Below are 27,971 nucleotides of genomic sequence, written 5' to 3' on the forward strand. Positions count from 1 at the left end.
ACTGGAAATAATGCATATGGCATCTCATGTCAAGATTCGCTATATCAAGTGATATAGCTCATAATCTGAACGTACTATTAAAAGCAGACATGCAAGCAGTTTTTAGCACGCAGCTTGTAAATAACTTCTTTGTCGGATTTGTCACATGGGAAGGCCTTTTGGATGTCGTCTTTTTATTCGCCAGACTACAGTAAAGAGTGACGTCACTATAGTCGACATTCGACGGTTTTTGACAGCTGTTGTTCAATGCGCAAAAAGGATAGCTACATAGTTGTGAAAGATGCGAAGCAATCCATATCCAACAGGCACATGAGTAAATGAAAGCGAAGACAAAACGACGTCGATGACGGATGGCCGAAATTTCACTTCAAAACGACAAACGAAAGGAAATTTACGACGAGTGTGAAGTGGAAATCGCGGAAAATATGTTTGCAGAAATTTCATATTAACTTTGCGCGGAAAATGTGAAAAACTGTGCTATTTAGTTGACATCTCTGCAATCAACTAGACGCGAGTGCTCGTATGCCAGTAAAACTTTCCATCAGCGAAAAATCAGTGAAAAGAAAAGTCCTTTACGTATACTCTCCTGGTGAGAAAATAAAAGAATTTAGGGTAGCAGCAGGTCTGACCCCGTGGCCTTGATCCGAGTGCGCGAATGGGACGACGTTGGTGGTTGAAACAGTATGAGCCATCGAAACAACGATAATGTTCCGTGGAATAATCGGAACCCACGGAATAATAACGACGGAGGTGGTGGTGGTGGAGGGGGTAATTATAAAGCTGGAAATTGGGGAGGAAACACTAGGTACGGAGGACCGGATAACCGATATAACAACAACAACAAGGACCGCCGCAACTATCGCGGAGGGTACGGTGGTGGAGGTGGTGGCGGTCGGAGAAGCTATGAAGACCGACGACCCTATCGGAACAATTCGTGGAACAACAATAACGGCGGACCGGATGGAGGGTATCCCCGCTATCAAAACAGCTGGCACCAGAAAAATGGCGCTGGGACCAAGTATAATATGGGTTCACAACTGCCTCAAGAGTCGGAAGTTATGCAGCAGCAGATTCCCCCCTTGATGATTGATTTTGATGATAGTGCTCCACAAGGGCAGCAAAATCAGGAAAAGGGTGCACAATTAGAAGCAAATGACTCCGTAAATGGTAATGAAATCAGACCCGAAGGAAACATTACTGAAAGGTGTGTATACATTTAAAAGCTTTTATATTTGTTTAATTTAAATTCGTCAATTTCAACAGCAATACTAACAAATCATGGGGACAGGAAGGTTTTGTCAGTCCCGTAGATGGTTTTCAAGGATTCACGGATGATGATTTTATAAAGGCTTCGAACGGAGGCTTGGATTCGAGGGTAAGTAATTTAAATGTATTTTTTGAGGATAGTAATCAAATTGCAATCGTTTTTCTTGACCTTACTAAAAACACTAGAACAATATGTAACTGTAAAACTATCAGTACACTATTTGTCATGATGACAAATATTTGTCAAATTTGTCTGATACCCAGGTCGATATCAAAACATATTGATAGATGTATGAATGAACTTGACAAAATATTTTTCATTATGACAAAAAGTGAACCACGAGCTTAATATATTTGAAAAATAAAATATACTGAACTGCAATTTACACAACGATGGTTACATATTTTCAAGTTTAGGTTAAACAATTATTAAGAATAAACCTAATTAAAAATGTTCAACACACTCATTTAAACCAACGAAGAATATTTTGATTTTTTTCTATTGAAGTGTTATTTTATTTTAAGCGATGTTAAGTCAAAGACTTTAGATTTTTATTTCAAGTGACTTGTTCAATCCACTCAAACCTTTCATTAATGTCTTCTAAGCACCCCTAGCGGTTCGCAGGACAAACGTAAAATATCACCATCCTGGGTGGCTGCTCGCTTCAGTTTTGACGTGGAGATCAGGTGAATCGAAGTCGTTTGATGCTCCATAATAATATGCTACCAGAGCAGCCCAGGCTACGGTTTGGTTTTATCTTCCGGGACGGAATCCTTCCTGCTGCCATCGGAGAGTCGTGTCTATTTTTTTCTATATCCGATTAAGAATAACTTTGCCCAGGACTTTGAGAACAATGCACAGTAGAGTGGGGCGCAGCTGTATGGAAAAAAACGAACTTCATCCAATCAAGAGAGATCAAGGTTTTTCTGAATCATTTTGGGACTGTGCAAAACATGTGCTCGATTGGTTGCATCTTTGTTTTCCGCTTAGTATTGAAATTAGTATGGAAAAACGTATTTTTTTCCTTTTTTTTTGCTCTCAGCGGCTTCAATTTATCGTCAATCACGTGACTCAATACGATAGCATATAGTCTGCAAGATGCCAAAAGAATGCGAAATGTTATTACACTTAAATTGATTGTACAAACCATATGTAAGCACTACCGGACAACCTATGGGTGTCAGAGGGCAAAACCCAACTTCCTTCTCATCGAAATTTTTACTTTGTGAAATGATTCCGAATAACTCCCAGTAGCTCCAAAGTCCTATAAGATCAATAATTTCGAAATAACACTCATTTAAATTATTGGTTCACGTAGTTCGGCAGAATAAACGATTTCTTGCATATGGTTTGAACAACCAATCTTCGGAGCATTATAACTTTTTTCGTAGACGTTCCAGCAACGTACCTTCTTCAGCATTGTTGTTCGGCATCCTTTGGGTTATAGGAGCGCAATATTTAACTTGGTTTACGATCACCTGTGATACCTCTAGATATAAAAATGCAAAAAATACGTTTTCTTATACTAATTTCCATACAAACTTGAAACGCGATGCGAAAAGCAAGGAAGCAACCAATCGGGCTCAATTTCTGCACAGTTGTTTGAGACCCAGAATGGTTTCGAAAAACCGTTGATTCGAAAAAATGACCATGACCTCTCTAATGCACAGTAACATGATGCTCCGCCAATTGTTGCACACAGCAAGATCCCCTTTTTTAAATCTATGTTTTGAGCTAGAGCAATAAGTTATGGTAATTGATGACTTATCTTCCAACAGCAGATTTTGAACGAAGTATAACAACATTAACATTACCTTGAAAGACTCGAATTCCCTCCGTTTGAGGCTAAACTTGATGCAGCGAAAGCAAATCGGAACATTTCGGTGCCCGATGTCCTGGGCTGAATTTCTAGCTAGGAAAAAATACGTACTGACAAGTTACTTTATAACCATCGCGCGAGCATGTTGTATACAAAATGTTTTTTTAAATGCAAGGAATGCGTAATCGGATTTCGCTGCGTTTATTCCGTTCATCAAGAGGCTCCATGTTCGGCTGATGCAGATGTGGTCGATTTCATGTTCAGTTTGTCCATCATGAGAGCCCCACATGACTTCGTGCACTGGACGATGGAGAAAGAGCGATCTTCCAATCGCCATGTCGTTAATACCATTGAATGTTGCAAACAGCTTACCGTTTTCACTCATTAAATGACGGTGATAAATTTTATCCAAGATTATGACGTCCCATGACACGCTCATGTCCGTGTTGTCGGAGCCGATCTTCTTATTAAAGTCGTCGGAATTTTATCCACGACGGCGTACAATTCCCTGTAGAATTCCTTATCCTTAAGAAAATTATGTTGAGCTTTTTAGTGGAATGTCTTCACTTGTCATAAGACGAGTTTTACAATCCTATTTAATTCCACCACTTAATTGTACCTTGACAGAAACGTATTTCGACCTAGGATTCGACGATAGGATTCCCCATCGAATAGAATTTGCTGCGAGTAATTCGTACAATGATCAGTTCCGAAAAGTGTGTCTACAAAATTTGTGCACATACATACAAACACACACACACTCTCATACAAACACACATACATCAACTCAGTTCGTCAAGCTGAGTCAATCGGTATATAATACTATGGGTATTCGGGCCTCCTATTAATAATTCGTTTTGGAGTGGTCAAATAGCCTTTCGGTACAACTTGTAGGAGAAAGGCAAAACTGGTTTCGATTTATTTTGATAAAGAATTCCTAAAGAAATTTCTGAAGGAATACCTGAAGAAAATTCTTAGAGTTTTGACCTTGAGAAATTTCTGGATTTATCTGGAGGATTTTCTGAATGAATCCCTGGAGAAATTTTATAAGGAATTCTTGGAGGAATGTCCAAAGAAATTGTTTAGGAAATTTAAGAATGTTGATCATTCCTTCTAAAGTTCCTTTTGAAATCGATTCAGGAATTCGTACGGAGATATCTGAAAATTCTTCCAACAATTTCGGAAGGAAATTCCGAAGGAACTACTAGATGAATTTCCGAGGAATCTTAGGAATACCAGAAAAATTCCAGTGTAATTATTAAAATAATTTCCGGAGGAATTTTGTAAGAAAAATTAAAAGTATGAATGTATGGAGTTATTGACCATTCTCGCTTGAGTCTTGCTCTGCATACGGCTCCACACAATACATAGTACAGTCGAATTTAATTACCATTCTGCTTTAAATGCACTGCTGTATGGAGGGCAAAAAACGTAGGTGACGAACCTGTAAGCAGAGGCAGTTACGCAAAGCCCGCGGCATAAAGAGAATGTCCTTTCAACGGTGTAATCCCACAGACTAATGAATAGATTTCCTTTTTGAGCTTTCCGAGCCGGATGGTTTCTTTGAGGAATCAATCAAATCATTACAACTCAAATCCATTATTCCAACAGAGGCCGATAGCAACAGAAATTCGGGATCGGAAGTGGGGCTGGGTCGGCCACACTCTACGTAGGGGCGGAAACGAAATCTGTAAACAAGCATTAGACTGGAACCCAGCGGGACATAGCAGCAGAGGCAGACCCAGAGGCTCATGGCGGCGAAGCCTCAATAAAGAAATAAAAGAAGTCGACCGAAATCTAACCTGGCAACAGGTTAAAGCGATAGCCGGGCAACGCTCAGGATGGAGATCTTGCAAGTCGGCCCTTTGCACCACCGGAGGTGTACAGGATCCATAAATAAATAAAAAAATCAAATCCAAATTAGCCGTAACGGGGGACGGAATATTCTTCCATTCTTCTTTCAACACTAATTTCAATTCGTTGTTGTTGGGAATATGATTTTCACGAATTTCACGAAAAATTTGTCGTCCAGAACCTTCCAATGGAGTTAAATTGGATTCATATCTGAGCTCTGAGGAGGCGTTTTGAGTTGATTGGGCTCTTATAGAGTTGCTACAGCTCAGTACTTTAGGCTGTGTGCTTGAGGTAATTATCACCCCGTAAGATGTATGTTCCCTGTAAGCCCAATTTTTCAGCACTGGCGTTAAAATTTTGTTTCAAAATGCGGATGAACATTTTGTGATACATAATTCCTTCAATAATGTGAAATTTTGCGCTCAAGCACCTCAGAGACTATGACGGAGCCCCAACCATGCTTTACTGCTCAAAAGAGATTCTGCGGCTGTATCTCAATATTCCTTTTCCGCCATACCATACATCGGCCATTTGATCCAAATATGCTGTACTTGCTTTCATCAGATAACATGACTTGATTCCGAAAGTCATCCTTCTTCCAGCGATATTTTTAGCTGAAATCGAGCTATTTTTGATAATTGGATGGCTCACTTGAATTTTCTTCCGTGATACTCGGCCATTATACCCATACTTTTCACAGGTATTTCTGTTCGTATTGGTTCATACCTGAGCTGAAGATTTTTTTTATTTTCCGTAATATAAATCCCTCATCGTTATCAGTTTATCATCGCTGACGACCACTCTGTTATTTGATTTTTGTGGCGCTGATGCGATCAATCACCAATTAAATGGTTGAATTCTTGCTATCCTTGGTCTACCCACATTTCTAGCAAAGTCATAAGTCAAATTTCACTAATTCTGCAGGCGTAGAATAAGTTTTTTTTCATTGGGACTCATCTTTTTACTTTTCCCACCCATGGTGCTTTTATTTTCCGCGTCAAGTTCAACCAAAACAAAAACATTATTTGATCTGTCATTGAATATTGACAAAAATGTTGCTAGACATCACTAGAGTGTGTTAGTGTAACTACATGCGAATAAAACTATTGTATTCGTGTTTCACTCAATTATTTTCTGAATAGACGAATACTTTTTGAGCGAGCGAAATTGACGAAATTTAGATATTCTCTACATACCAGAAAAAGGAATTGAAATTTGTATTTGTTTTTGAATAATAATCATGTGTTGATAAGTTTTCTACCAAATTTAGAAGAAAGTTTTTTGATTTCACTTCTATCACGCCTAAGTTTTACATTTTACTAAAGAATATGCAACTAGACGAATACTTTTTGGACCCACTATATTTTATGTTTACGTATGGATTTGTTATCCAATTGTTAACGAAGAAGAACACGCAATGATGCAAATCGCGAGTCGAATCATGGTCGATTCTCAGGGCCATGAGTCAGGTGAGGTTTACCTCGCGCATGATTTAAATCGTGGATGAGATTTGAGAATTTGAGTTTTTACCAACACTGCTTGTGAACCGGTCGATGAAGGAAGAACGATCCTCCGATCACCATGTTGTTATTACCACAGAATTCTGCAAACAGCTCTCCGTTTTCGCCCATTTCTCCGAGACCATGGCGTCCCATAATGCAGTCATGGTTCGAATTGTCGGATCCGATCTTCGCATTGAAGTCGCCCATACAGATCTTGATATCACCCTTCGGAATGCTATCTGCGACGGCATTGAGTTGGCTGTAGAAGTACTATTTGTGTTGCAAATCGGCAGCATCGGTTGGCGCATAACATTGGATTATAGTAAGGTTTCGGAGCCGTGTTCTAAATTATTGTTCCTAAATTATGTTCCTTTCACTTATAGGCTCCCACTTCATAAGCGCAGAGAGTGCCTGGGCTTAGTAGCCAACTCCATGATGCTGAGGAGCGTGTTCACCTCGTTAACTAGAATTTTCAGAAAGATTATTATTAGTACCAGACTAAGGCCGGAGTGGCATGTGCAATACATAGAAGTCTTCTCCATTCAGCTCGGTCCATGGCTACATGTCGCCAACCACGCAGTCTGCGGAGGGTCCGCAAATCATGTCCACCTAATCGATCCACCTTGCCCGCTGTGCACCTCGCCTCCTTGTTCCATTCGAATCGTTGTCAAGAACCATTTTCACCGGATTACTGTCCGACATTCTGGCAGCGTGCCCGGCCCACCGCAGTCTTCCGATTTTCGCGGTGTGAACGATGGATGGTTCTCCAGTGGTTCATTCGCCTGCTCCACGTACCGTCCGCCATCTGCACCCCACCATAGATGGTACGCAGCACTTTCCTTTCGAAAACTCCCAGTGCGCGTTGGTCCTCCACGAGCATCATCCAGGTCTCGTGTCCGTATAGGACTACCGGTGTAATAAAAGTTTTGTAGTTAGTTAGTTTGGTACGGCGGCGAACTCTATTCGATCGAAGCGTTTTGCGGAGTCTGGAGTCCGGAGAGCGTACGATTTCCTGCCATGATGCGTCTCAGAATTTCTCTGCTGCTATCGTTATTGGAGGTCACCAGTGAGCCCAAGTATACGAATTCTTCAACCACCTCGATTTCGTCACCACCAATACAAACTCTCTCTTCCTATCATGTACTTTGTATTCAACGTGTTGATGAATAGTCCAATCCGTTTAGCTTCGCTTTTCAGTGTGATGTAGGCCTCTTCCATCCTCTCAAAGTTACGTGTCATAATATCTATGTCGTCGGTGAAATCAAATAACTGGACGGACTTTGGGTAAATCGTACTACTCGTGTCGATCTCTGCCCTTCGTATTACCCCTTCCAAAGCTATGTTAAATAGCAGACACGAAAGACCATCACCTTGCCGTAACCCTCTGCGCGTTTCGAAGGGACTCGAAAATGCCTTTGAAACTCAAACATTACCCGATCCATCGTCGCCTTGATCAACCGAATCAGTTTATCCGGAAATCCGTTTTCGTGCATTAACTGCCATAGCTGGTCCCGATCGATTGTATCATATGCGGCTTTGAAGTCGATAAATAGATGATGTGTGGGCACGTTGTATTCGCGGCATTTCTGCAATACCTGACGTATAGCGAACACCTGGTCTGTGGTAGAACGTTCACCCATAAATCCCGCCTGGTACTGCCACCCGAACTCTCTTGCGATTGGTGTTAGTCGGCGGCATAAAATTTGGGAGAGTACCTTGTAGGCGACGTTCAGCAATGTAGTTGCTACAATCCAGCTTATCGCCCTTTTTGTAGATGGGACACACGACACCTTCCATCCACTCCTGCGGCAGAACCAGAAAGATACGTTAATGTTATTTACTGCTATGTATAGAAAATTTCGTCTTCGTTTGCAGACTACGGGATTTCAGCTGGTTACAAAATCCGCAATAAGCCCTATTTGCTGCAATACGCCGTTTCACCTCGCGGGTAACATTATTATTGCACGTCACAAGATTTCCCAGGTACACAAATTCTACAAATTTTACTGGTACAGCATGAAATTGTTAACCATCTAGCACCACTACTACCTCCACCCTTTTGAACCAACGTTGATTGCCAACGATGTATTAACTTCGCAGCCTCCTGTGGAATGGTAGTCCTAACCAAAAACGGAAAACCAAATCGACCACGTTCTACTTCTTTTTCTTCTTCTTATTGGCATTACATCCCCACACTGGGACAGAGCCGCCCCGCAGCTTAGTGCTCATTAAGCACTTCCACAGTTATTAACTGCGAGGTTTCTAAGCCAGATTACCATTTTTGCATTCGTATATCATGAGGCTAACACGATGATACTTTTATGTCCAGGGAAGTTGAAACAATTTCCAATCCGAAAATGGCCTAGACCGGCACCGGGAATCGAACCCAGCCACCCTCAGCATGGTCTTGCTTTGTAGCTGCGCGTCTTACCGCACGGCTAAGGAGGGCCCCAAGGAGGGCCCGACCACGTTCTAATCGACGGTGAATTCTTCTCCGACATCACGAACGTCCGCACTTACCGCAGTGCGAATATTGAATCCGACCACTACCTCGTTGCAGTATGCCTGCGCTCAAAACTCTCGACGGTGTACAACACGCGTCGAAGTCGGACGCCGCGGCTTAACATTGGGCGGCTACAAGACGGTAGACTAGCCCAAGAATACGCGCAGCAGCTGGAAGTGGCATTCCCAACGGAAGAGCAGCTAGGCGCAGCGTCTCTTGAAGATGACTTACTTACTTATGGATCCTGTACACCTCCGGTGGTGCAAAGGGCCGACTTGAAAGATCTCCATCCTGAGCGTTGCCCGGATATCGCTTTAACCTGTTGCCAGGTTAGATTTCGATCGACTTCTTTTATTTCTTTATTGAGGCTTCGCCGCCGTGAGCCTCTGGGTCTGCCTCTGCTGCGATGTCCCGCTGGGTTCCAGTCTAATGCTTGTTTACAGATTTCGTTTCCGCCCCTACGTAGAGCGTGGCCGACCCAGCCCCACTTCCGCTCCCGAATTTCTGTTGCTATCGGCCTCTGGTGACAACGACGATGGAGCTCGTTGTTTGAGATCCGGTTGTGAGGCCACCAGGCCCGAATTATATATCGCAGGCATCTGTTAATGAACACCTGCAACCGTTGAGTGTTCTCCACTGATACACACTATGTTTCGCTGTATATCAGAGCGCCGTTGTGCGAGGAGCGCAACGTCATCAGCCAATTCGAAGTCGTTTTCTGCCGTGTCAAGCATATATGTCCCATGTCGAAAAATATGCAACTGAGAAAAATGCGATTGAAGTTGGAAACATATTTTTCAGTTTGTAGCTAAATTGCCCCTTGAAATTTTGATTAATAAACGTATATCGATGAAAATAGTGTATTTCTAATGGCTTAGTATGTTTCAAAGGATAAACACTGTTTTTTTAGTGAAATTTATTCAGTGGGACATTTATGCTGCGAAATTAAAGACAAAATTGATAATTCCAAGCATATTTGTCCCAGTGCTAGAGTATCATCAGATTACTTTGCGCTTAGCAAAAGTTTAGTTGGGTCTGGATAATAACCTGGTTCAAATTAGGTGCATTAGGTCTTTTCAAAGCGTCTTGTAGTAAGGGGCTGTATACTAATAACGTAAGCTTTTGGGGGAAGGGGCTCTTACGCTCCATCGAAGAAAAAAAATGTGTATAAGAAAGCTGACATGGGGACGAGTGTGTCTGAAAAACCCCAGAGATATTATACCTTACATAAGGGTAAGGACAGTGAGAATTGGTTCCTATACATAATTTGATCCTGAAATAAATTCCGGATAATTATGTTTCAGCGCAGATGGGTTTTTGGATGAAGCATCAAAATCAGGTTCCGTGGTAACTCAATACCGCAATAATGTGAAGGTTTTTGATTATTCCTATGGAGATTCGGAGGTGAACTAGCCTTGGGCTAAAAACCTCTTTAAAAAAAAGATAATAATAATAATAATAATAATAATAATAATAATGATTCCTATGGAATTTATTTCAGACTAGCAGACCCGACAAACCTTGTTTTGCCTGAAATCAATTTATAATCTGATTAGTTATCAAGTTGTGTCGAAATTTCTGTTCCATTTGTTTGGGAGCCCCCCTTTCCAGAAGGGAGAGGGGTTTCGAACCATCACAGAAACATATCTTTCCTTCCAAAACCTCCACATTCCAGATTTGGTTCCACTTGCTTGATTAATTCTCGAGTTATGAAGAAAATAGTGTATCATTTGTAGGGGAGCCCCCCTTTTCAAAGGAGGGAGGGGCCTCGAACCATCTTAAGAACCTTCCCCGGCCCCAAAAACCTCTGCATACAAATTTTCACGCCGATCGGTTCAGTAGTTTCCGAGTCTATAAGGTTCAGACAGACAGAAATTCATTTTTATTTTTATTTTATTTATAGAAGAAGAAGAAGAAGAAGATTAGCATCTGATTTGTCGAGTAGAAACTTCCACCTGTGTGGGGTGCGTGTATGAACATTTGTAAACACATATTTAGGACCATTTTTTTTTGTAATAAGTTGCACTCGAAGGGAAACTCGGCCCCAGTGTTTGCTATTGAAAATCGATTAGTCACTTCGTTCCGAAGCTATTCCAAAAATCTTGCATATATGTAAATGAATTGGGGCTACCTTATAGCCATGCGCTTAGAAGCACGACTACAAACCGATGATGTATAGGTGGCTTGGTTGGACTCACGGTCAAAGGAATTTTCGGGTGCAATTAGGCATAAAAGTATTATCGTGTTAGCCTCATTATATACGAATGCAAAAATGGTAATGCCAATGAAGAAAGAAGAAAAAGTGTAAATAAATACATAGAATGCGAATAAAAATGAGAGACTATTCTCACTTAAGTTTTAATATAAATCATCTAAATATGATTCAATTATTACTTTTCAATTTTCATGATGCACAAGAATGGCGTCAACAATGTTAGGTGGATTAACTTTGTTTTACCCATTGAAACTATACCACAACCCATATTCTTTCTCTGAATGATTTGATAATGAAAATTGGCCTCTTCGAAGTAATTTAATACATGTTGTATGAAATTTGTTTCAGTGGGACAGTTATGCTTGGAAATTCTACAATGGGACAAAATGACCCGATATTTTTTCGCTAAGTTTTCGAACAAACTATATGTATTTATTTGTTCACAATAAAATATACATTAATTTAGAACGTTTGGTGCATAAAACACAAAAATGATAAAAATCGACATGGGACAGATATGCTTGGGACGGCAGTTTAGGTGCTCCATGGTTATAGGCTGCCATAACAGCCCGCGGTTTGGTTCACGGTCAATCGCATCTACCAGAATCTCATCGATTACGATGAGGAACAGTAACGGTGATAGAATACATCCTTGCCTCACACCAGCTACGACCCGGATAGGGTCGGACAGGACCCCATTGTGCAGCTCTCTACACGAAAAGGCCTCGTACTGTGCTTCGATGAGGCCGATGATTTTCCCAGGAACCCCCTTGCGTCTCAGGGCGCCCCACTTATTCTCGTGATTGAGACGGTCGAAAGCTTTTTCGTAGTCAATGAATACCAAGTAAAGGGACTCTTGGAATTCGTTGACCTGCTCCAGAATTATGCGGAGCGTGACAATATGGTCCACACAGGATCTTCCGGCACGGAATCCGGCTTGCTGCCGCCGGAGAGTCGCATCGATCTTCTCCTGAATCCGGGCTAGGATAATTTTGCACAGAACTTTGAGAACGGTACACAGCAACATAATGCCTCGCCAGTTATCGCATACAGTCAGGTCACCCTTTTTGAGCACCTTCACTAAGATACATTGTCTTGTCTTCTCTTGAAGATGGCTGGAGAGATATTATATCCGCCATTGGTAGCACCGCAACCGCTGAACTTGGCACGGTGCCCCCGGATCAGAGAAACGACTGGTACTGTGAGCAGTTGGTAGAGGAGAAGAATGCAGCATGGACGAGATTGCTGCAAAACCGCACGAGGGCGAACGAGGGACGATATAAACAGGCGCGGAACAGACAAAACTCGATTTTCCGGAAGAAAAAGCGCCAGGAAGATCGAGACCGTGAAGAGACGGAGCAACTGTACCGCGCTAGTAACACAAGAAAATTCTATGAGAAGTTAAACCGTTCACGTAAGAGCCACGTGCCACAGCCTGATATGTGTAAGGACATAAACGGGAACCTTCTCACGAACGAGCGTGAGGTGATCCAAAGGTGGCGGCAGCACTACGAAGAACACTTGAATGGTGATGTGGCAGACGAAGATGGCGGTATGGTGATGGACCTGGGAGAACGCGCGCAGGACATAATTTTACCGGCTCCGGATCTCCAGGAAATCCATGAGGAGATTGGCCGGCTGAAGAACAACAAAGCCCCTGGGGTTGACCAACTACCAGGAGAGCTGTTTAAATACGGTGATGAGGCACTGGCTAGAGCGCTGCATTGGGTCATTACCAAGATTTGGGAGGAGGAAGTTTTGCCGCAGGAGTGGATGGAAGGTGTCGTGTGTCCCATCTACAAAAAGGACAACTACCGCGCAATCACATTGCTGAACACCACCTACAAGGTACTCTCCCAAATTTTATGCCGTCGACTAGCACCAGTGGGGCAGTACCAGGCGGGTTTTATTGGCCGAACGCTCCACCGCGGACCACGTGTTTGCCAAGTATTGCAGAAATGCCGCGAATACAACGTGCCCACACATCGTGGACTGGGGCGTGGGATCAAAGCCCACCGAAGGGGCGGTTACCTTCCAATAACTTTTCCGAACTAAATCTATCACATGTTGTGCATATGCATAATCGAGTTTCAGACATAGTTACTTCTGATTTCTGCCTTATGTGTTTCAGCCTTTGCTAGGACATTCCTTTTCCATGACCATATCGTAGACAAGATTAATTTTGCATATAAGTTATGATCGGGAGTGCTTAATTATGGCCTGCTGGATCAATTCCAAAACAGGACCATTTTGAGTACAAATTATTGAAAATTCGACATTATCGTCGAAAGGATCCGCGAAACGAATTGCACAATAATTCTGCTCATGCTCATTCTCACTCGATTTTTTTTTGTCAAAGTGTTGCCTCAACTCCGTAATGCAATGGCAAACAAAAATAGGTTAACCGTTATTCGCAAATCGAATAATGCTTAGTAGGTGCAAATTCCTATGATACGGCATCGTCCTAGAGATTTCTTGAGTGTGGTTAATCTCATTCAGTTAGTCCCATGTAGTCCGTTATCTCAAATAGAAAACAAACTCCCAGTATTATTCTAATAATTCTGGTATCCATTTCAGGCACCCTCCGCAAAGCAGGACAAGGGCGATATGTCGCTGCAGGAAAATGAGCTTAGAACACTAATTGTGGACGAAGCAATGAAAATAATTTCAGACGCAGAGCAGCCTTCGTGTTCCAACGCAGCATCCCAAAGCAGTACCCCAACTACAAGCGCGGCTGCGACTGTCCCCACGGCTTCGGCCAGCAATCAATCAAACCCCGAACGTCGAGCTTCAATTGAAAGAAGTGCCGAGCAGGTGACTCGCAAGCTGATCAATCAGCTCACCTCGATGAACAAGCACAGCCTGAAACAGGTAATCAACAATCCAGACAGCAAGTATGAAACGGCGTTGAAGACCCACGCCCGACAAAAGTTGCGCGCCGAAGTGCGACGGCAGTTAAGGAACTTTAATTTGAATGATAACACGGCACAGACGAAGACTTCCTGCGGTATGTTGGAACCGGACGAGTGCGTTGATTCCGATAAGATTCCGGAAGCTTTATTGGAGCAAATTGGAAAGGTGCTGGATCTAAATCTGTTGGATTTAAATGTAACGGAGGAGCCTGAACCAACTACAGCGGGAGGAGATGAGGATGATTGTGTAATGCACACTGGCGATGTGGATTATTCCGCAACGGAAGTACTGGATAAAAACCTACGACTCACGGATGAGGATGATCAGTTCGATACGGTCGATTTGTTTGCCCGAGCTGAACTCCTATTGATGAAGGGTAGCGAGTCCGTGAGGCAGGGTAATTCATCGTGTCCCAGTTCACCCACCGATGAAATGTTTCCCAATGAGCAAATAGATTCGATCGTTAGTGAAGATAATAATGCAGACGCCAATGATGCCGAACCCGATACAGATCTCGATGGCGATCCAGATCAAGAGCAGATCGAAAAAATGCTCGACGAACGTCTGGCTCCTAATTTCCCTTGCTTTCTGAGAGTCAGTACAGTAGAAGAGTTGAACAAAAAAGTGGATGATCTACCTGTTCCCATGGAAGAACCAGAGACGCCAGTTGCAGACCACTCAACGTCTAATGTATTGTCGAAGGAACAGTTGAATGAGCCAACCAGTTCTAATACTCCTTCAGATGTCGCGGTATCACCAACAACTGTTGCTCCAGAACAGCCAGAAACACAGATTTCAACAGATGAGATAGCACCTGTCACCGCTGATGATCAATCGAATTTAATTGAAAGCATTTTGTTACCTGTTAAAGAAGATGTTGAAGAGCCAGCGACAGTTGATGAGACGACGGTGGTGTCAATTGAGGTCGCACCTAAACAAGAATTGAGTACAGGTAAATATTTTTTTTCTAAAACTTTGTAATACCAGACAAGAAATCGCACGGACTGAGTATTTAAAATCTAGCATTAGAGAACGGATAACACAATAACGCAACAGTGGAGAGTTATGTTTTGGATACTTTGCTTAGTAACTTGACTATTACACGCGAGTACTGATCATTTCTCGCGTGATTTTTGAAAACGTCGTAAGTCCAAAAGAGAGGCTCTCTTTGCTTACTTTCTCTTTCGATTATTACAAAGCCATACTAACATTTACATTGGATTTTCCAGTACCGATCTGAAGAAAATAGCTTTGTCTAGTGTGCTGATTTCAAAATATTGCAACAAATTTTAAACTAGCCTTGATATTAGCAAAAGAGAGCGTAATGAAAGAGAGTCTCTGATATGGACTTACGACGTTTTCAAAAATCACGCGAGATTTTTTCTTTATTTGAAGGCGTGGACGCTGTTCTAGAATCAAGCATATCTTTACAACTGCTTGTTCGATTAATCATATTTTTATTTGTGACGTCATTTTTTGTTTGTGACATAAAATAATCTGCAATGATTTTTTCTTCAACAGAATTGGTAACTATTTCAGAAGAGGACAAACCAGTTGAAGAAGCACCTAAGCGAGATAGCGATCCCAGTGCTCCTTCACCCGAGAAAGCAATCACCCCTGAACAACCTCCAGCTGCAACTATCAGGGCACCTACACATCCCGAGTTAGCTGCCCGCAAGCCGAAGGGTTCTAAAACCTACAAACCGAATCTCGTCCAGCATGAACACTCTAAACGAGACGGTGGTAAATCTACGGAATCACCATCACGATCGTCCACTGCGTCCAACAATGCAACATCTTCCAAAGCAATCACGAAGACCTCCAGCTCGTCGAATCTCAACTCGTCCAAACAGAATAAACACCAAAATAACAGCAATAATAACACTAACAGCACCGACAAAAACAATTCCAGTAGTAGTAGTAGGGGACGGAGTAGGGGAAGAAGAGAAACAGCCACTAGTCAAGCCACGAAAGACAATTCCGTCGGTTCAAGCGATACTGCAGCTGCCAAGAAGGACACCGATGAATGCCCTCCGAGTGCGACCCCATCAACAGCTTCGATGCATTCGGCAGCAAGCTCTCCCGCCCAGCAATCAGCGACGGAGCAACCACCTCCCCAGCGGTCTGCGAGAGCTAAAACGCCAGGCCCATCACTAGCCGGTGGGCCCATGGACCATTCGTCGCCGCTCGGGGTGAAGAAGAAAAAGAAAAAACGCAATAAACGTAAGGATCGCTCTCCTCCGCCGGACATGGGCATGGTGCTGGAATGTGACCTGCGAATTTCTAGACCCGCCGTAACTCCCACACCACCTCCAGTGCAATCGCGGTAAGTTATAGCTTTTACTGTTATTTCGTATTTTGTGGCATTGATTGTAGGTACTACGTTAGAGCAGCGATTCTCACCTGTGTTCTCGATTGGTAACCCTTAGAGGGGGAAGCCCATATGGCATAATGTAATTTGGCATAAAAAGTTAAATGTTTACGGGCTATAGCATAAATACCATTTGGCATAATGCGTTCGGTATCTTGCACTACAAAAAAGTTGTCGACTCAACTATTACATGACAAATATTCAACGCATTTAATCATTTGGCAATGATAATTGTGAATCCGATAATAGAACTTGTTATCATCTGATAAGAGACTGCCCATTTTATACGCAATTTCGTTTCCAAATATGTGAAAATTACTTAAAGAAACCTGAACCTTCAGAGTATTCCGTTGTTCATAACTCGTTGCCAAGAGCTAAAAGCCTCTTTAATAAAGAAGAAGTTCATAACTCGTTGTGGTCAGTGTCTCTTAATTCATGAGACTCATCGCATGCGCTAGGAATGCATAGCTGGCGTTCCTTAGGCGACGATATTATTGAGACCCGCATGCGCTAAATTTTATGTGCGCGTAGCTCAATCTCGTCTTTTTATTACGCGTGCAAAAATAGGTGGACATATGGCCTGCGATGCCAGTCCAGGTAGGTGGGTGTGTGCACAAAAGAAAGCACCACCCAAACAGAAAGAAGAAGAAGAAGAAGAAGGTTTTAATTTGGGCGATTTGTACTCGAACGTATCTTCCATGAAAAATCTAATTTCGCTAAACTAATTTGACGCGTATTTTTGAAGTGGGTTTCAATTTACGTGTATTGCGGAACTTATGCGGGTTTGAATTTAGTGTTCAGTTCAATTATGAAATTTAGGCGATTTCTTGACAGATAAATCATCTCAAAGTTTAAGTTAAAAATACTTACTGATGATAAAATCGCAGCAAATTTTATTAAAAATTTAAACAGTTTTTATTTTATTTTCCATGATATTGTCAAAAATAGGATGCATGGTTCCACCCGAGATTGTTCAGTACAACAACCCACATTTGAGTTGAATAAAGTCAACTTTAGGTAAACTAAAGCTACTAAACTTTGTTTTGAGTAATATGTTCTTACGTGGTTTAAGGTTAACTACATAGGGGGCTACCCCAAATGGCATAATTCCATTTGGCATAATGACGTTTGGCATAAGTCCGTTTGGCATAATGCCATTTGGCATAACGAGTTGAATAGCCAGGGGCCATTTGGCATAACGACCGTTTGGCATAATAAAGAAAAATAGTCATAATGATTTTAGGGCCATTTGGCATAAAAATTAAAAGAATTATAAAAACTCTAGGAAAAAGCTCAATTCACATCTGTATTATTAAAAAGGCAATATGCGTATTTTAAGGAGTGATTTACTTTTTCTCCTAACGGGTGGCAACCAAAAAATAGGATTAAAAAAATGGCTCGGGATAAAAATACAAAGAAGTACAGTTTAATCTGATATATGTTATACAAAGAGTTGTCCTTAGTCTTCAAATTTAGACTAATAAATATTGGCAAATATGTTCCGTGGTTCGCCGTGCTGCTTCTGATCCTGCTTATGAGTTGCTTCGTGGCTTTGGCATTACAATCACCTTTGTATACAATAGAGCTGAGCAAGGTGAATACAAACAGGTGTAGCAGTATGCCAATTACATGATTCAGCCATCTTGGATTTTTATATGGGGCAGCCACCGAGTTTGTTTATGTTTTGCACTGAAAATGAATTTTTCACCCCCGCGCTCCTCTCTCCCATCTACTGTCGAAGTGAGTGAACCCTGATATAAGAACCCTGGAGTAGACCAAATAATGCATTGGCAGTTTTCACAACATTTTCACGTTTAAAATGTTCGACCGTGTACTTTTCCCATGATCTTTGTTCGCTTGAAAAATTTAAAAAGCGCGTCGCAGTATTTTTTGTTTCTACGGCATGTTGTGAGCAGTGTTGGAATGAAAGTGTGTGTGTGTGACAATTCTTAAAGTCATATTTCTTTTGCCTTATTTCGGGTAAATGCGTACTTTGAAAGAAGGAGTCATCTGCTCTTTTGCTTCATGCGTACTTTTAAAGAAGGAGTCATCTTCTTTTTTGCTTCATCCAGGGCACATGCATACTTTTAAAGAAGGAGTCATCTACTCTTTTGCATTATTCCGGGCAAATGCGTACTTTTAAAGAAGGAGTCATATACCCTTTTGCTTCATCCCGGGCAAATGCATACTTGCAATCGTAAACAATGCCTTTTCCTGCAAATTTTTCAACAACTAGGACCGCTCCCAGCTAACAATCACTTGGAACTGGTGGCGCTCCGCGCCTTCTATCAAACAGAAGTGGAAAATATCGCCAAAAGTCTTCAACCTTCCTGAAATCAGCAGAAGAAGTCAATGTTTACGTTTCCGACTTTCGCCCTTTTGAAACAACAATGTCGATATATTCCTACGATTAACCTTTTTTGTGCCAAATGGTAGTTTTGCTAAACGGCCCGTTGTATTCAATTCATTTTTCGAGGATTATGCCAAATGGTCATTATGCCAAACGGTCGTTATGCCAAATGGCCTCGAGGTACCCAACAAATTATTCCAAATGGTCGTTATGCCAAATGGTCTTTATGCCAAATGGCCTTTAGACATTTAAATCGTTATGCCAAATGGCATTATGCCAAACGGCCTTATGCCAAACGGCATTATGCCAAATGGCATTATGCCATATGGGCTTCCCCCCTACATAGTGTTAGAAGAGTAATTTTACGCAAAATTATGTTATTGGGTCAAAGAATGGTTTTAAGCTAAAACAACCCACTTTTGAGTAGTTTAGCGTCCACACCATTTGAATATTTGATGTCAGCACTTAAGGTATTTCTGCTTTCTCCAGAGTTATTTAAAAAATTACATATTTCTCAGTTTTGTATTGGAACGAGATATTTTTTTCCTAATGCATAGTATTTCACTGTATGGTAATTTGAAGCACTTTGAATAATAGTTGCTTCCTCTGTTAAGTCGTTAAAACGGTTAAAACAATAAAACGATATATATATTTACTTTGCACAGTTGAAATAATAAAATAAAAGTTACTTGTAAATTAAATTACAACACCATTCATACTTGTAAAAGAAAGATTATTTATGCAACGGAAAAATACAAGTTACAAACTACTCTACTAATATTATTAGTAAAATTTCGATTATGCTACAGGCCCCTGGTTGTGGTAAGGAACTATACACTCTTGTACGTTTATGCGTTGTGTGCCCTCTTCAAGGGCCTCTTTCCCAAACTTTCCTTTTCTCCCATCCACATTTCTTTCTTTTTTTTTTTATTCATTTCCTTTTCCGTCAAGTGTGAAATGAAAAAGGCTCTGAAGGCAATGGCACAAATCTTCAAAATTGAGGTAAATGTGCCTCTGGAGCTGACGTTCTGATACCTGATACCCTAAGACCTTACGACCATTTTGCATAATGACCATTTGGTATAACCGTTGGAAAATTGTGTCGAAATCAGTGAGGAGTGAAGAATATGAAATATGTACTTAGGTTAGTAACCCCTTCTTTAAAAGTACGCATATGAACGCTCAGGTAGGAAGGGAGGAAATGTATAGACCGGTCATCGGACCGGATAGTCTGCATACCGTATCGAACGACAACGGCCAACGATGCATAAACTTTGCAGCCTTCCGCGGAATGGTAGCCCGAAGCACTTTCGTCCCCCGTAAGAATATCCACAAGGCCACATGGAAAGTACCTAATCAAGTAACGGTGCACAACACGCGTCGGAGTCGTCCGCCGTGGCTAAACATTGGGCGGCTACATGACGGTAGACTAGCCCAAGACTACGCGCAGCAGCTAGAAGTGGTACTCCCAACGGAAGAGCAGCCAGGCGCAGCATCTCGTGAAGATGGCTGGAGAGATATTCGATACGCCATTGGAAGCACCGCAACCGCTGCACTAGGCACGGTGGCCCCGGATCAGAGAAATGACGGGTATGATAGCGAATGTGAGCAGTTAGTTGAGGAGAAGAATGCAGCATGGGCGAGATTGCTGCAACACCGCACGAGGGCGAACAAGGCACGATATAAACTGGCTCGGAACAGACAAAACTAGATTTTCCGGAGGAAAAAGCGCCAGCAGGAAGATCGAGACCGTGAAGAGAAGGAGCAACTGTACCGCGCTAATAACGCACGAAAGTTCTATGAGAAGTTAAACCGTTTACGTAAGGGCCACGTGCCACAGCCCGATATGTGTAAGGACATAAACGGGAACTTTCTTACAAACGAGCGTGAGGTGATCCAAAAGTGGCGGCAGCACTACAAAGAGCACCTGAATGGCGATGTGGCAGACAACGGTGGCGGTATGGTAATGAACCTAGGAGCACGTGCGCAGGACATGCGACTTCCGGCTCCTATGACATTCGCCTAGCTCAGGGCTACCTTTCTCAGGGCCGTAATGGTTTGCTCCGGGAGGACAACCGGTCAACCTTTTAAATAACAAATTTTACTAACAAAACCAGATAACAAAAGCCATTTGCACATGGACAGACAGCAGACATCTTTCAGGGAACAAAGGAATTCAATACAAAAGCATGGGCTTAATCTAGTTTTTATTCTTAATTACTACACAATAATTCTTCACAATTAAGGGGGAAGGGGTATCATTGCGGCCGATAGCTGGTGCATGCAAATGACGAAAAGGAGTGTTTTGGTGGCATACTTGTCCGAGCATGTTGTTGATCGATGCGTGTTTCCCGGGGGGGGGGGGGGGTTCTTTTCAGGTGGCTTAATAGATTCACTGAAATCTTATCCGGAATTCCACACTGCCTGCAAGCTGACGTCCTACATGCTCGCGAACGGGGCCAAAACCTATCGGATATTGAGCACAAGGCTCTCACCTCCATAACACAGGCCATGGCTCTCCCGTAGCGTGTGGCGTGGCGATATCTTATGGGGCTCGCCAGCCACCAGCACAAGAAGGCTCGCCAGCAGCTTCTGCCAAATCGTCGAAACCACGATGCACTTCGGTAAACCGCTGAACTCCGGTTGTTAGTGTAGGCACTATGGTGTGAAATTCCACTTTGCGGTCCGTCTCTCTTCCGCGTTATCCCGGATTCACCGGTCGACACGTCTTTTTTCACTTTTTAACTTTCCGGCACCTTCGACCGTACATGCACGCAATCTCTATCAGACTCCTCCAAAATCTTTTCTCCTTACCTCCTCTCCTATTCGTCCATCCTTCTCCCTTTCCTCTAGTCCATTTTCCTTTTTTCCATTCCAGAAGCGATGACAGTGACCAACATTGGAGAGTACAAAAAAGAGCACACATAGATATGTGCGTCGTTGCCGCAAATTAAATTCAGGGGGTACATAAGTTGTACAAATTTAAGGAATTCAAATTCAAATACTAATTTTTCTTTACAACAATACTTTTACATTAAGGTAAAGCAAAATCTATATGCCTACTGTCTTATTATCAAGGATTTAGCATTTGTTTCCAATTGTGTTGGTAACACTCCGAATCCTCCAGGAAATCCAGGAGGAGATCGGCCGGCTGAAAAACAACAAAGCTCCTGGAGTTGACGAACTACCAGAAGAGCTGTTTGAACACGGTGGTGAGGGATTCGATTGGCTAGAGCGCTGCACTGGGTGATTACCAAGGTTTGGGAGGATGAGGTTCTGCCGCAGAAGCGGATGGAAGGTGTCGTGTATCCCATCTACAAAAGGGCGATAAGCTGGATTGTAGCAACTACCGCGCAATCACATTGCTGAACGCCGCCTACAAGGTACTCTCCCAAATTTTATGCCGCCGTCTAACACCAATTGCAAGAGAGTTCGTAAGGGCAGTACCAGGCAGAATTTAAGGGTGAACGCTCTACCACAGACCAGGTGTTCGCCGTACGTCAGGTATTGCAGAAATGCCGCGAATACAACGTGCCCACACATCATCTATTTATCGACTTCAAAGCCGCATATGATACAATCGATCGGGACCAGCTATGGCAGCTAATGCACGAAAACGGATTTCCGGATAAACTGATTCGGTTGATCAAGGCGACGTGCGTAGTTCGAGTTTCAAAGGCATTCTCGAGTCCCTTCGAAACGCGCAGAGGGTTACGGCAAGGTGATGGTCTTTTGCGTCTGCCATTCAACATCGCTTTGAAAGGAGTAATACGAAGGGCAGGGATTGACACGGGTGGTACGATTTTCACGAAATCCGTCCAGTTATTTGGTTTCGCCGACGACATTGATATCATGGCACGTAACTTTGAGAGAATGGAGGAAGCCTACATCAGACTGAAAAGCGAAGCTAAACGGATTGGGCTAGTCATCAACACGTCGAAAACGAAGTACATGATAGGAAGAGGCTCAAGAGAGGTCAATGTATGCCACCCACCACAAGTTTCTATCGGTGGTGACGTAATCGAGGTGGTTGAAGAATTCGTGTACTTGGGCTCACTTGTGACCGCCGATAACAATACCAGCAGAGAAATTCGGAGACGCATCATGGCAGGAAATCGTACATACTTTGGACTCCGCAAAACGATCCGATCGAATAGAGTTCGCCGCCGTACCATACTGACTATCTACAAAACGCTTTTTAGACCGGTAGTTCTCTACGGACACGAGACCTGGATTCTCGTGGAGGATCAACGCGCACTGGGAGTTTTCGAAAGGAAAGTGCTGCGTACCATCTATGGTGGAGTGCAGATGGCGGACGGTACGTGAAAGAGGCGAATGAGTTGCACGAGTTGCATCAGCTGTTGGGAGAACCATCCATCATTCACACCGCGAAAATCGGAAGACTGCGGTGAGTCGGGCACGTAGCCAGAATGTTGGACAGTAATCCGGTGAAAATGGTTCTCGACAACGACCCGACGGGAACAAGAAGGCGAGGTGCACAGCGGGTAAGGTGGATCGATCAGGTGGAGGACGATTTGCGGACCCTCCGCAGACTGCGTGGTTGGCGAAGTGCAGCCATAGACCGAGCTGAATGGAGAAGACTTTTATGTATTGCACAGGCCACTCCGGCCTTAGTCTGGTAATAATTAAATAAAAATAAATAAATATGCCCGGAGTGAAGGTGAAGATTAAATGATTTCTTCTTTAAATGTACACCTTTTTTTCAGAATAGGAAAAAAGAGTAGATGATCACTTCGTTAAAAGCATAAATTTGCCCAGAATAATACCTCCTTCAAATAAACGCATTTGCCAGGAATAAAAGACAAAAAGACCACAAAAGATCGAAAACCCAGACGACCAAACCACTAAAGGCCGAATGATACAAAATGCCGAATCTCCAAATGCCCAATCATCTGGGGGCGTTGGTCAAGTAGTAATACGAATAATTTGATCAGATCTCATGCTCCGTAATGGTCCCCTTTTTTATGAAGTCTAGTACCACAAAAAGGTTGCACATCTGAAGCGAGAAAGGTTTATTCTGGTATTGCAAAGAATGGGATGTACGAGTGGTTCATAACACTATAACAGGTACAACAAAACCTCACAATGACGCCCTCATTCGTACTGACTACTCAGGGAGTAGAAGGACGAGAAGAGCTCACTGCGACATCAGAAGAAATAACTTTTCCGGTTTTAGCTATTATGGTTTTAGCTAAAAGCTTTTTATTACTCACGATAATAGTGTATTTCATTTTCTCCAAATTTAAGTAAAACTGGCTTTTGACAACCACAACCCCTTGAGGTCAGCGAAGGTTCCCCCAGGGGTGCATGTAGCCCAGGTTGAGAACCGCTGTTCTAAATTATTGTAAGTCGAGCCTTTTGTGATTCGGCCTTATGTGCTTGAGGTCTCTCGTGGTTTCGGCTTTTTGTGCGTTCAGTCTTTTTTTGCTTTCGGCCTTTTGTTTTTCGGCTTTTCGTGATTCGGCCTTATGTAGTAGACCTATTTTTAAAGCACACAACTTCCCTTTATAACGCTAAGGATTAAATAACTCATTTATCAAACGCACACATTTGCTTGGAAGAATACTAATGAGTAGATCATTTTTCAATTTGAAGCACGCACGTAAAATGGCAAAAGAGTGAATGACTTCTTTTAAAAAATGCCTCACAGATAGGAAAATTAATACATTCTTCATCAAAATCACGAATTTGCCCAAAATTAGGCGAAATAGTAAATTATTCCTCAAAAATCACGCATGTAGGCAAATGCAGATGGATATTGTGAAGCAGGTTGCCCGGAAGTTCTTCTTATAGTTCTTTCAAATGTTATGCCAAATGGTCGTTAGACCAAGTGGCCCTTAGGCTCTCCAAATCGTTATGCCAAATGACATTACACCAAACGAAAGCTTATGCAATTTAAGGTAGCCCCTACTCCTACTCTGGCTATTATTATAAATTCAGTAGAAAATCGAATTATAGCCGCTATCAAAATTGGATTTTTCTCACAATCCATACGTTAAACCTAATTTCGGAAGTGGTGCGCTGTATAGCACATTACAAAATGAAAACAGCGCACTACTTCCGAAGTTAGGTTTAACGTATGGATTGTGAGAAAAATCCAACTTCGTTTGCGGATATAATTCGGGTTTGCACTGAATTGATAATATATTGCTTTCAGTACCCTTTAATATTTACAGTTTAGGCGTTTAGGATTGTAAACTATCATTTACCATTCAATTAATCTTTGGAGAAGGAAGAGTATTATTACTAACAAGAATTAATACTATCTCCGTAAGCCAGTTAGTATTTTAAAATTTTCCTCAAGTTGTGATCCATTTTCTAAAACTGCAATTTGTTTTTTTTAGTGAACCGTCATCGTCAAAAAAAAGTGTCGACCCGGAGCGGAGCGGCAGTAGCAGTAGCAATAAACCATCACGGGAAACGCGCGCCAAATCGGCCGATCCTAAATTCTATAACGATTCTAGGAAAGAGCGTCAGAAGGAGAGGGACAAAGATAAGCAACGGAGTAGGGAAGACGACAACAAAAAAGGTAGGAACAAAGAAGATAAGAAGGACCATGATAAGGATAAAGATAAAAATAAGCAAGAAAAAATGGCGGAAATTGTGACTGACAACGGTACTACCGCGATAGAAACAGGGAAAACAGATCGGAACGTGCGTAAAAAATCACCCTTGTCAAAGTCAGCTGGCAAATCATCCATTGACGCAGCTAAAAATTCCGCTAAGGATGACGTCAAAGAAGATCCAAAGGAAGAGGTTGCTGTACAAAAAGAGAAAGAATTGCCAAAAGATCCTGCTAAAGATGAACAAGACTTGAAGGTAGAGGAGTTTCCTTGTGAAAAGGATAGCATACCCAAAGACAAGGGCTTGGATGTTCCTGATGGCAATGAAACAAGCAGGCCAGTCGAAATACAAGAAAATCACGGGGCGCCTGAAATTCCTGCTGAGCAGGATAAACCAGTAAAACCGGAAAAAAAGAAAAAGAAGAAAAGCCTATTGAAAGGACCGAACTTGATTAAAGGTCGACGAGAAGTATTGGTAGAGCCGGAGACGCAAGAGACTCAAGAGCAACAAAAACAAAGCGACGATGTTATAATGGTCATTGAATCCACTCCTTCGCCATCAAGACAAAGTGAACCCGATGAACCACCACAAACTCGTGCTAAACAAAAAGACACGAAGCAATCACATCCAGCAGCTGCAATACCACAAGTTGAACATCCAATGCCTGTGGTAACTTCGACATCATCACTCGTTCAGAGAACGGCTTCTCCGCGACCGTGGAAATCTCCGGGAGAGAAGAAACTAATCCCACCCGCTATTACAAACTTGATCACTCAGCATCCAATGTCTCCGCCACCGTCCGAGCGAGCACGGAAAACTCCTACTCCAACACCACCTTCTCCAGTTATGTCCCCGGAACCACCGATTCATCTTCAACGCGCACATCTATCAGCTTCACCCGTCATCTCCGTAGCCCAGTCAGATGTTATTAGCAGAATGCCTCTTCAATCAAGCCTTGCTCCTTTGGTTACTCCACCAATGGGCACCTTTGCGCCAGTTATGACCCTGTTGAACCAAATGCAAGAGATTGACAACAAAATGAGCGAATTCCAAAGGCGTAAGATGCAAATCGACAGTGACATGATGCGACTCAATTCCGAGAAGTTCCAAATTGATCAGAACTCCATGCAGCTCCAGAACGAAAGATTCATGCTTTTAAATACCCTACGAGCTGCTTTGGTAGAGTGTGAGCTCACGACGATAGCTTCCATGCAGAGTGTTTCCCACATGTCGGTAGCCGCGACCAGTCCAACGGTGGGAAATCGTAGAAGAAATCCTGAACCAGAACCGGAGCTGGCTCCCAGGACCAAACGTAGGAAAGAAAACCATCATGAAGCGGCTTCCAGTACCCCGCAATCCTACCGACAAGCATCAGTGACTGCGTCATCATCTGTTACCGATCTCTCCGAAACGGAAGAACCGCCTACCCCAACAAGCGCCGCGGCAGGCGGTGAGCGCACCATTCGTCGTATAACGAAAATAAGTGGAAATACCGAAATTTTGAAGCTGTTCCAAAGAAGACGTCTGATTTCGGATCGCTCTGCTGAAGAAAGTCAACCGGAAGATAATGGAGCACCGTGCATCACGACGGATACGGTCCTCGAAGTTGCAGTCGAAAAGCCTGTACCAGCTAAGCGCCGTAGAACACGCACCTATGGTGGGGGTCAGACCGAAGTGCTCAGTACCGTAACTCGGTTACGTAGTGATTCAACTAGATCGATTGAGTCGGGAAAATCGATTGAAATCATCGACCAACCACCACCAGCAACTTCTGCAACAAAACGATTGAAGAGGGACGAAGAGATTCCCTTAGCAGTGCATCGGAATATTTTACCGCGTGAAGTTAAGGTAGTGGTTAACAAGCTCAACGTGGCTGGTAGGCGCGGTCCCAGCGAAAGCATTTGATCGGCGGGTCGACGATCCTTGCGATCAACTTCAGAAAAGCAAGTCAATGACGAATTTCATTAAGTAGGGTTTTCAAATACTTAATCTTCTTTCTTTAATACTATTTTGGACTGTTATGAAACAATTACAAAATACAACCTTCCCATCTTTGGAATCTAGGAACTAACAAAAATGCCTTGGAATTATAAATATGCAACTGTCTAACACTAGTTTACTTTCATACTTTTTGTTATATCATTTGCTTTTGAACAAAGCCTTCATCGTTTATTGTAAATAGACTGACTTGTACGTTTAGGAATGCAAATCCTTCAATTAATGAAATTATTACAAGGGACGAGTCTCATGCTAAGCTAAGTATGTATTGCCTCATGCCTGTGTTGTTGTGCAACAAGCAGAAAGGAGGGGTAATTTAACTGCGTTAAGAATGTACCTATCTACCCAATCTAATATTTAAGCAGAGAAGTTGATGTAACTGTAATCGTAACTGCCGCGAACCGTCATCATCTGGTTATCACGAATCGGACCGCGGGTGATCCCTTCTATGGCCATGTTTAGGGGCTGAACAAAAAATAGTTTGAGTAGCTATTTGCAGAAAATAAGCATAAGCTGGAAAATTATAGTAGAATTTATACAAGCAAGTCGGAAGTGCAACGAAATACACTTCAAATTGTCAATGTCAAAAAATAA

The 27,971-nt window shown here is 42.5% G+C and overlaps 1 protein-coding gene across 1 annotated transcript; it reads left to right on the forward strand.

The window, feature by feature from the left end:
- The first annotated feature begins 323 nt into the window (after nucleotides 1-323).
- LOC134213622 (uncharacterized) lies at nucleotides 324-27,971 on the forward strand. Its single transcript, XM_062692852.1, has 5 exons — nucleotides 324-1,204; nucleotides 1,264-1,375; nucleotides 13,738-15,025; nucleotides 15,595-16,399; nucleotides 25,160-27,971. Exons 1-5 carry the CDS (start codon nucleotides 684-686, stop codon nucleotides 27,282-27,284), a joined length of 4,851 nt encoding a protein of 1,616 aa, XP_062548836.1. The 5' UTR covers nucleotides 324-683; the 3' UTR covers nucleotides 27,285-27,971.

The sequence above is a fragment of the Armigeres subalbatus genome, chromosome 2 (assembly GCF_024139115.2).
Source record: "Armigeres subalbatus isolate Guangzhou_Male chromosome 2, GZ_Asu_2, whole genome shotgun sequence".
NCBI classification, from domain to species: domain Eukaryota; kingdom Metazoa; phylum Arthropoda; class Insecta; order Diptera; family Culicidae; genus Armigeres; species Armigeres subalbatus.

Excerpts from the sequence above, each read along its gene's own strand:
- LOC134213622 (XM_062692852.1), top strand. The coding sequence starts at position 684 with ATGAGCCATCGAAACAACGATAATGTTCCGTGGAATAATCGGAACCCA. Across the intron at positions 1,205-1,263 it reads GAAGGAAACATTACTGAAAG|CAATACTAACAAATCATGGG; the intron begins GTGTGTATACAT and ends CAATTTCAACAG. Across the intron at positions 1,376-13,737 it reads ACGGAGGCTTGGATTCGAGG|GCACCCTCCGCAAAGCAGGA; the intron begins GTAAGTAATTTA and ends TATCCATTTCAG.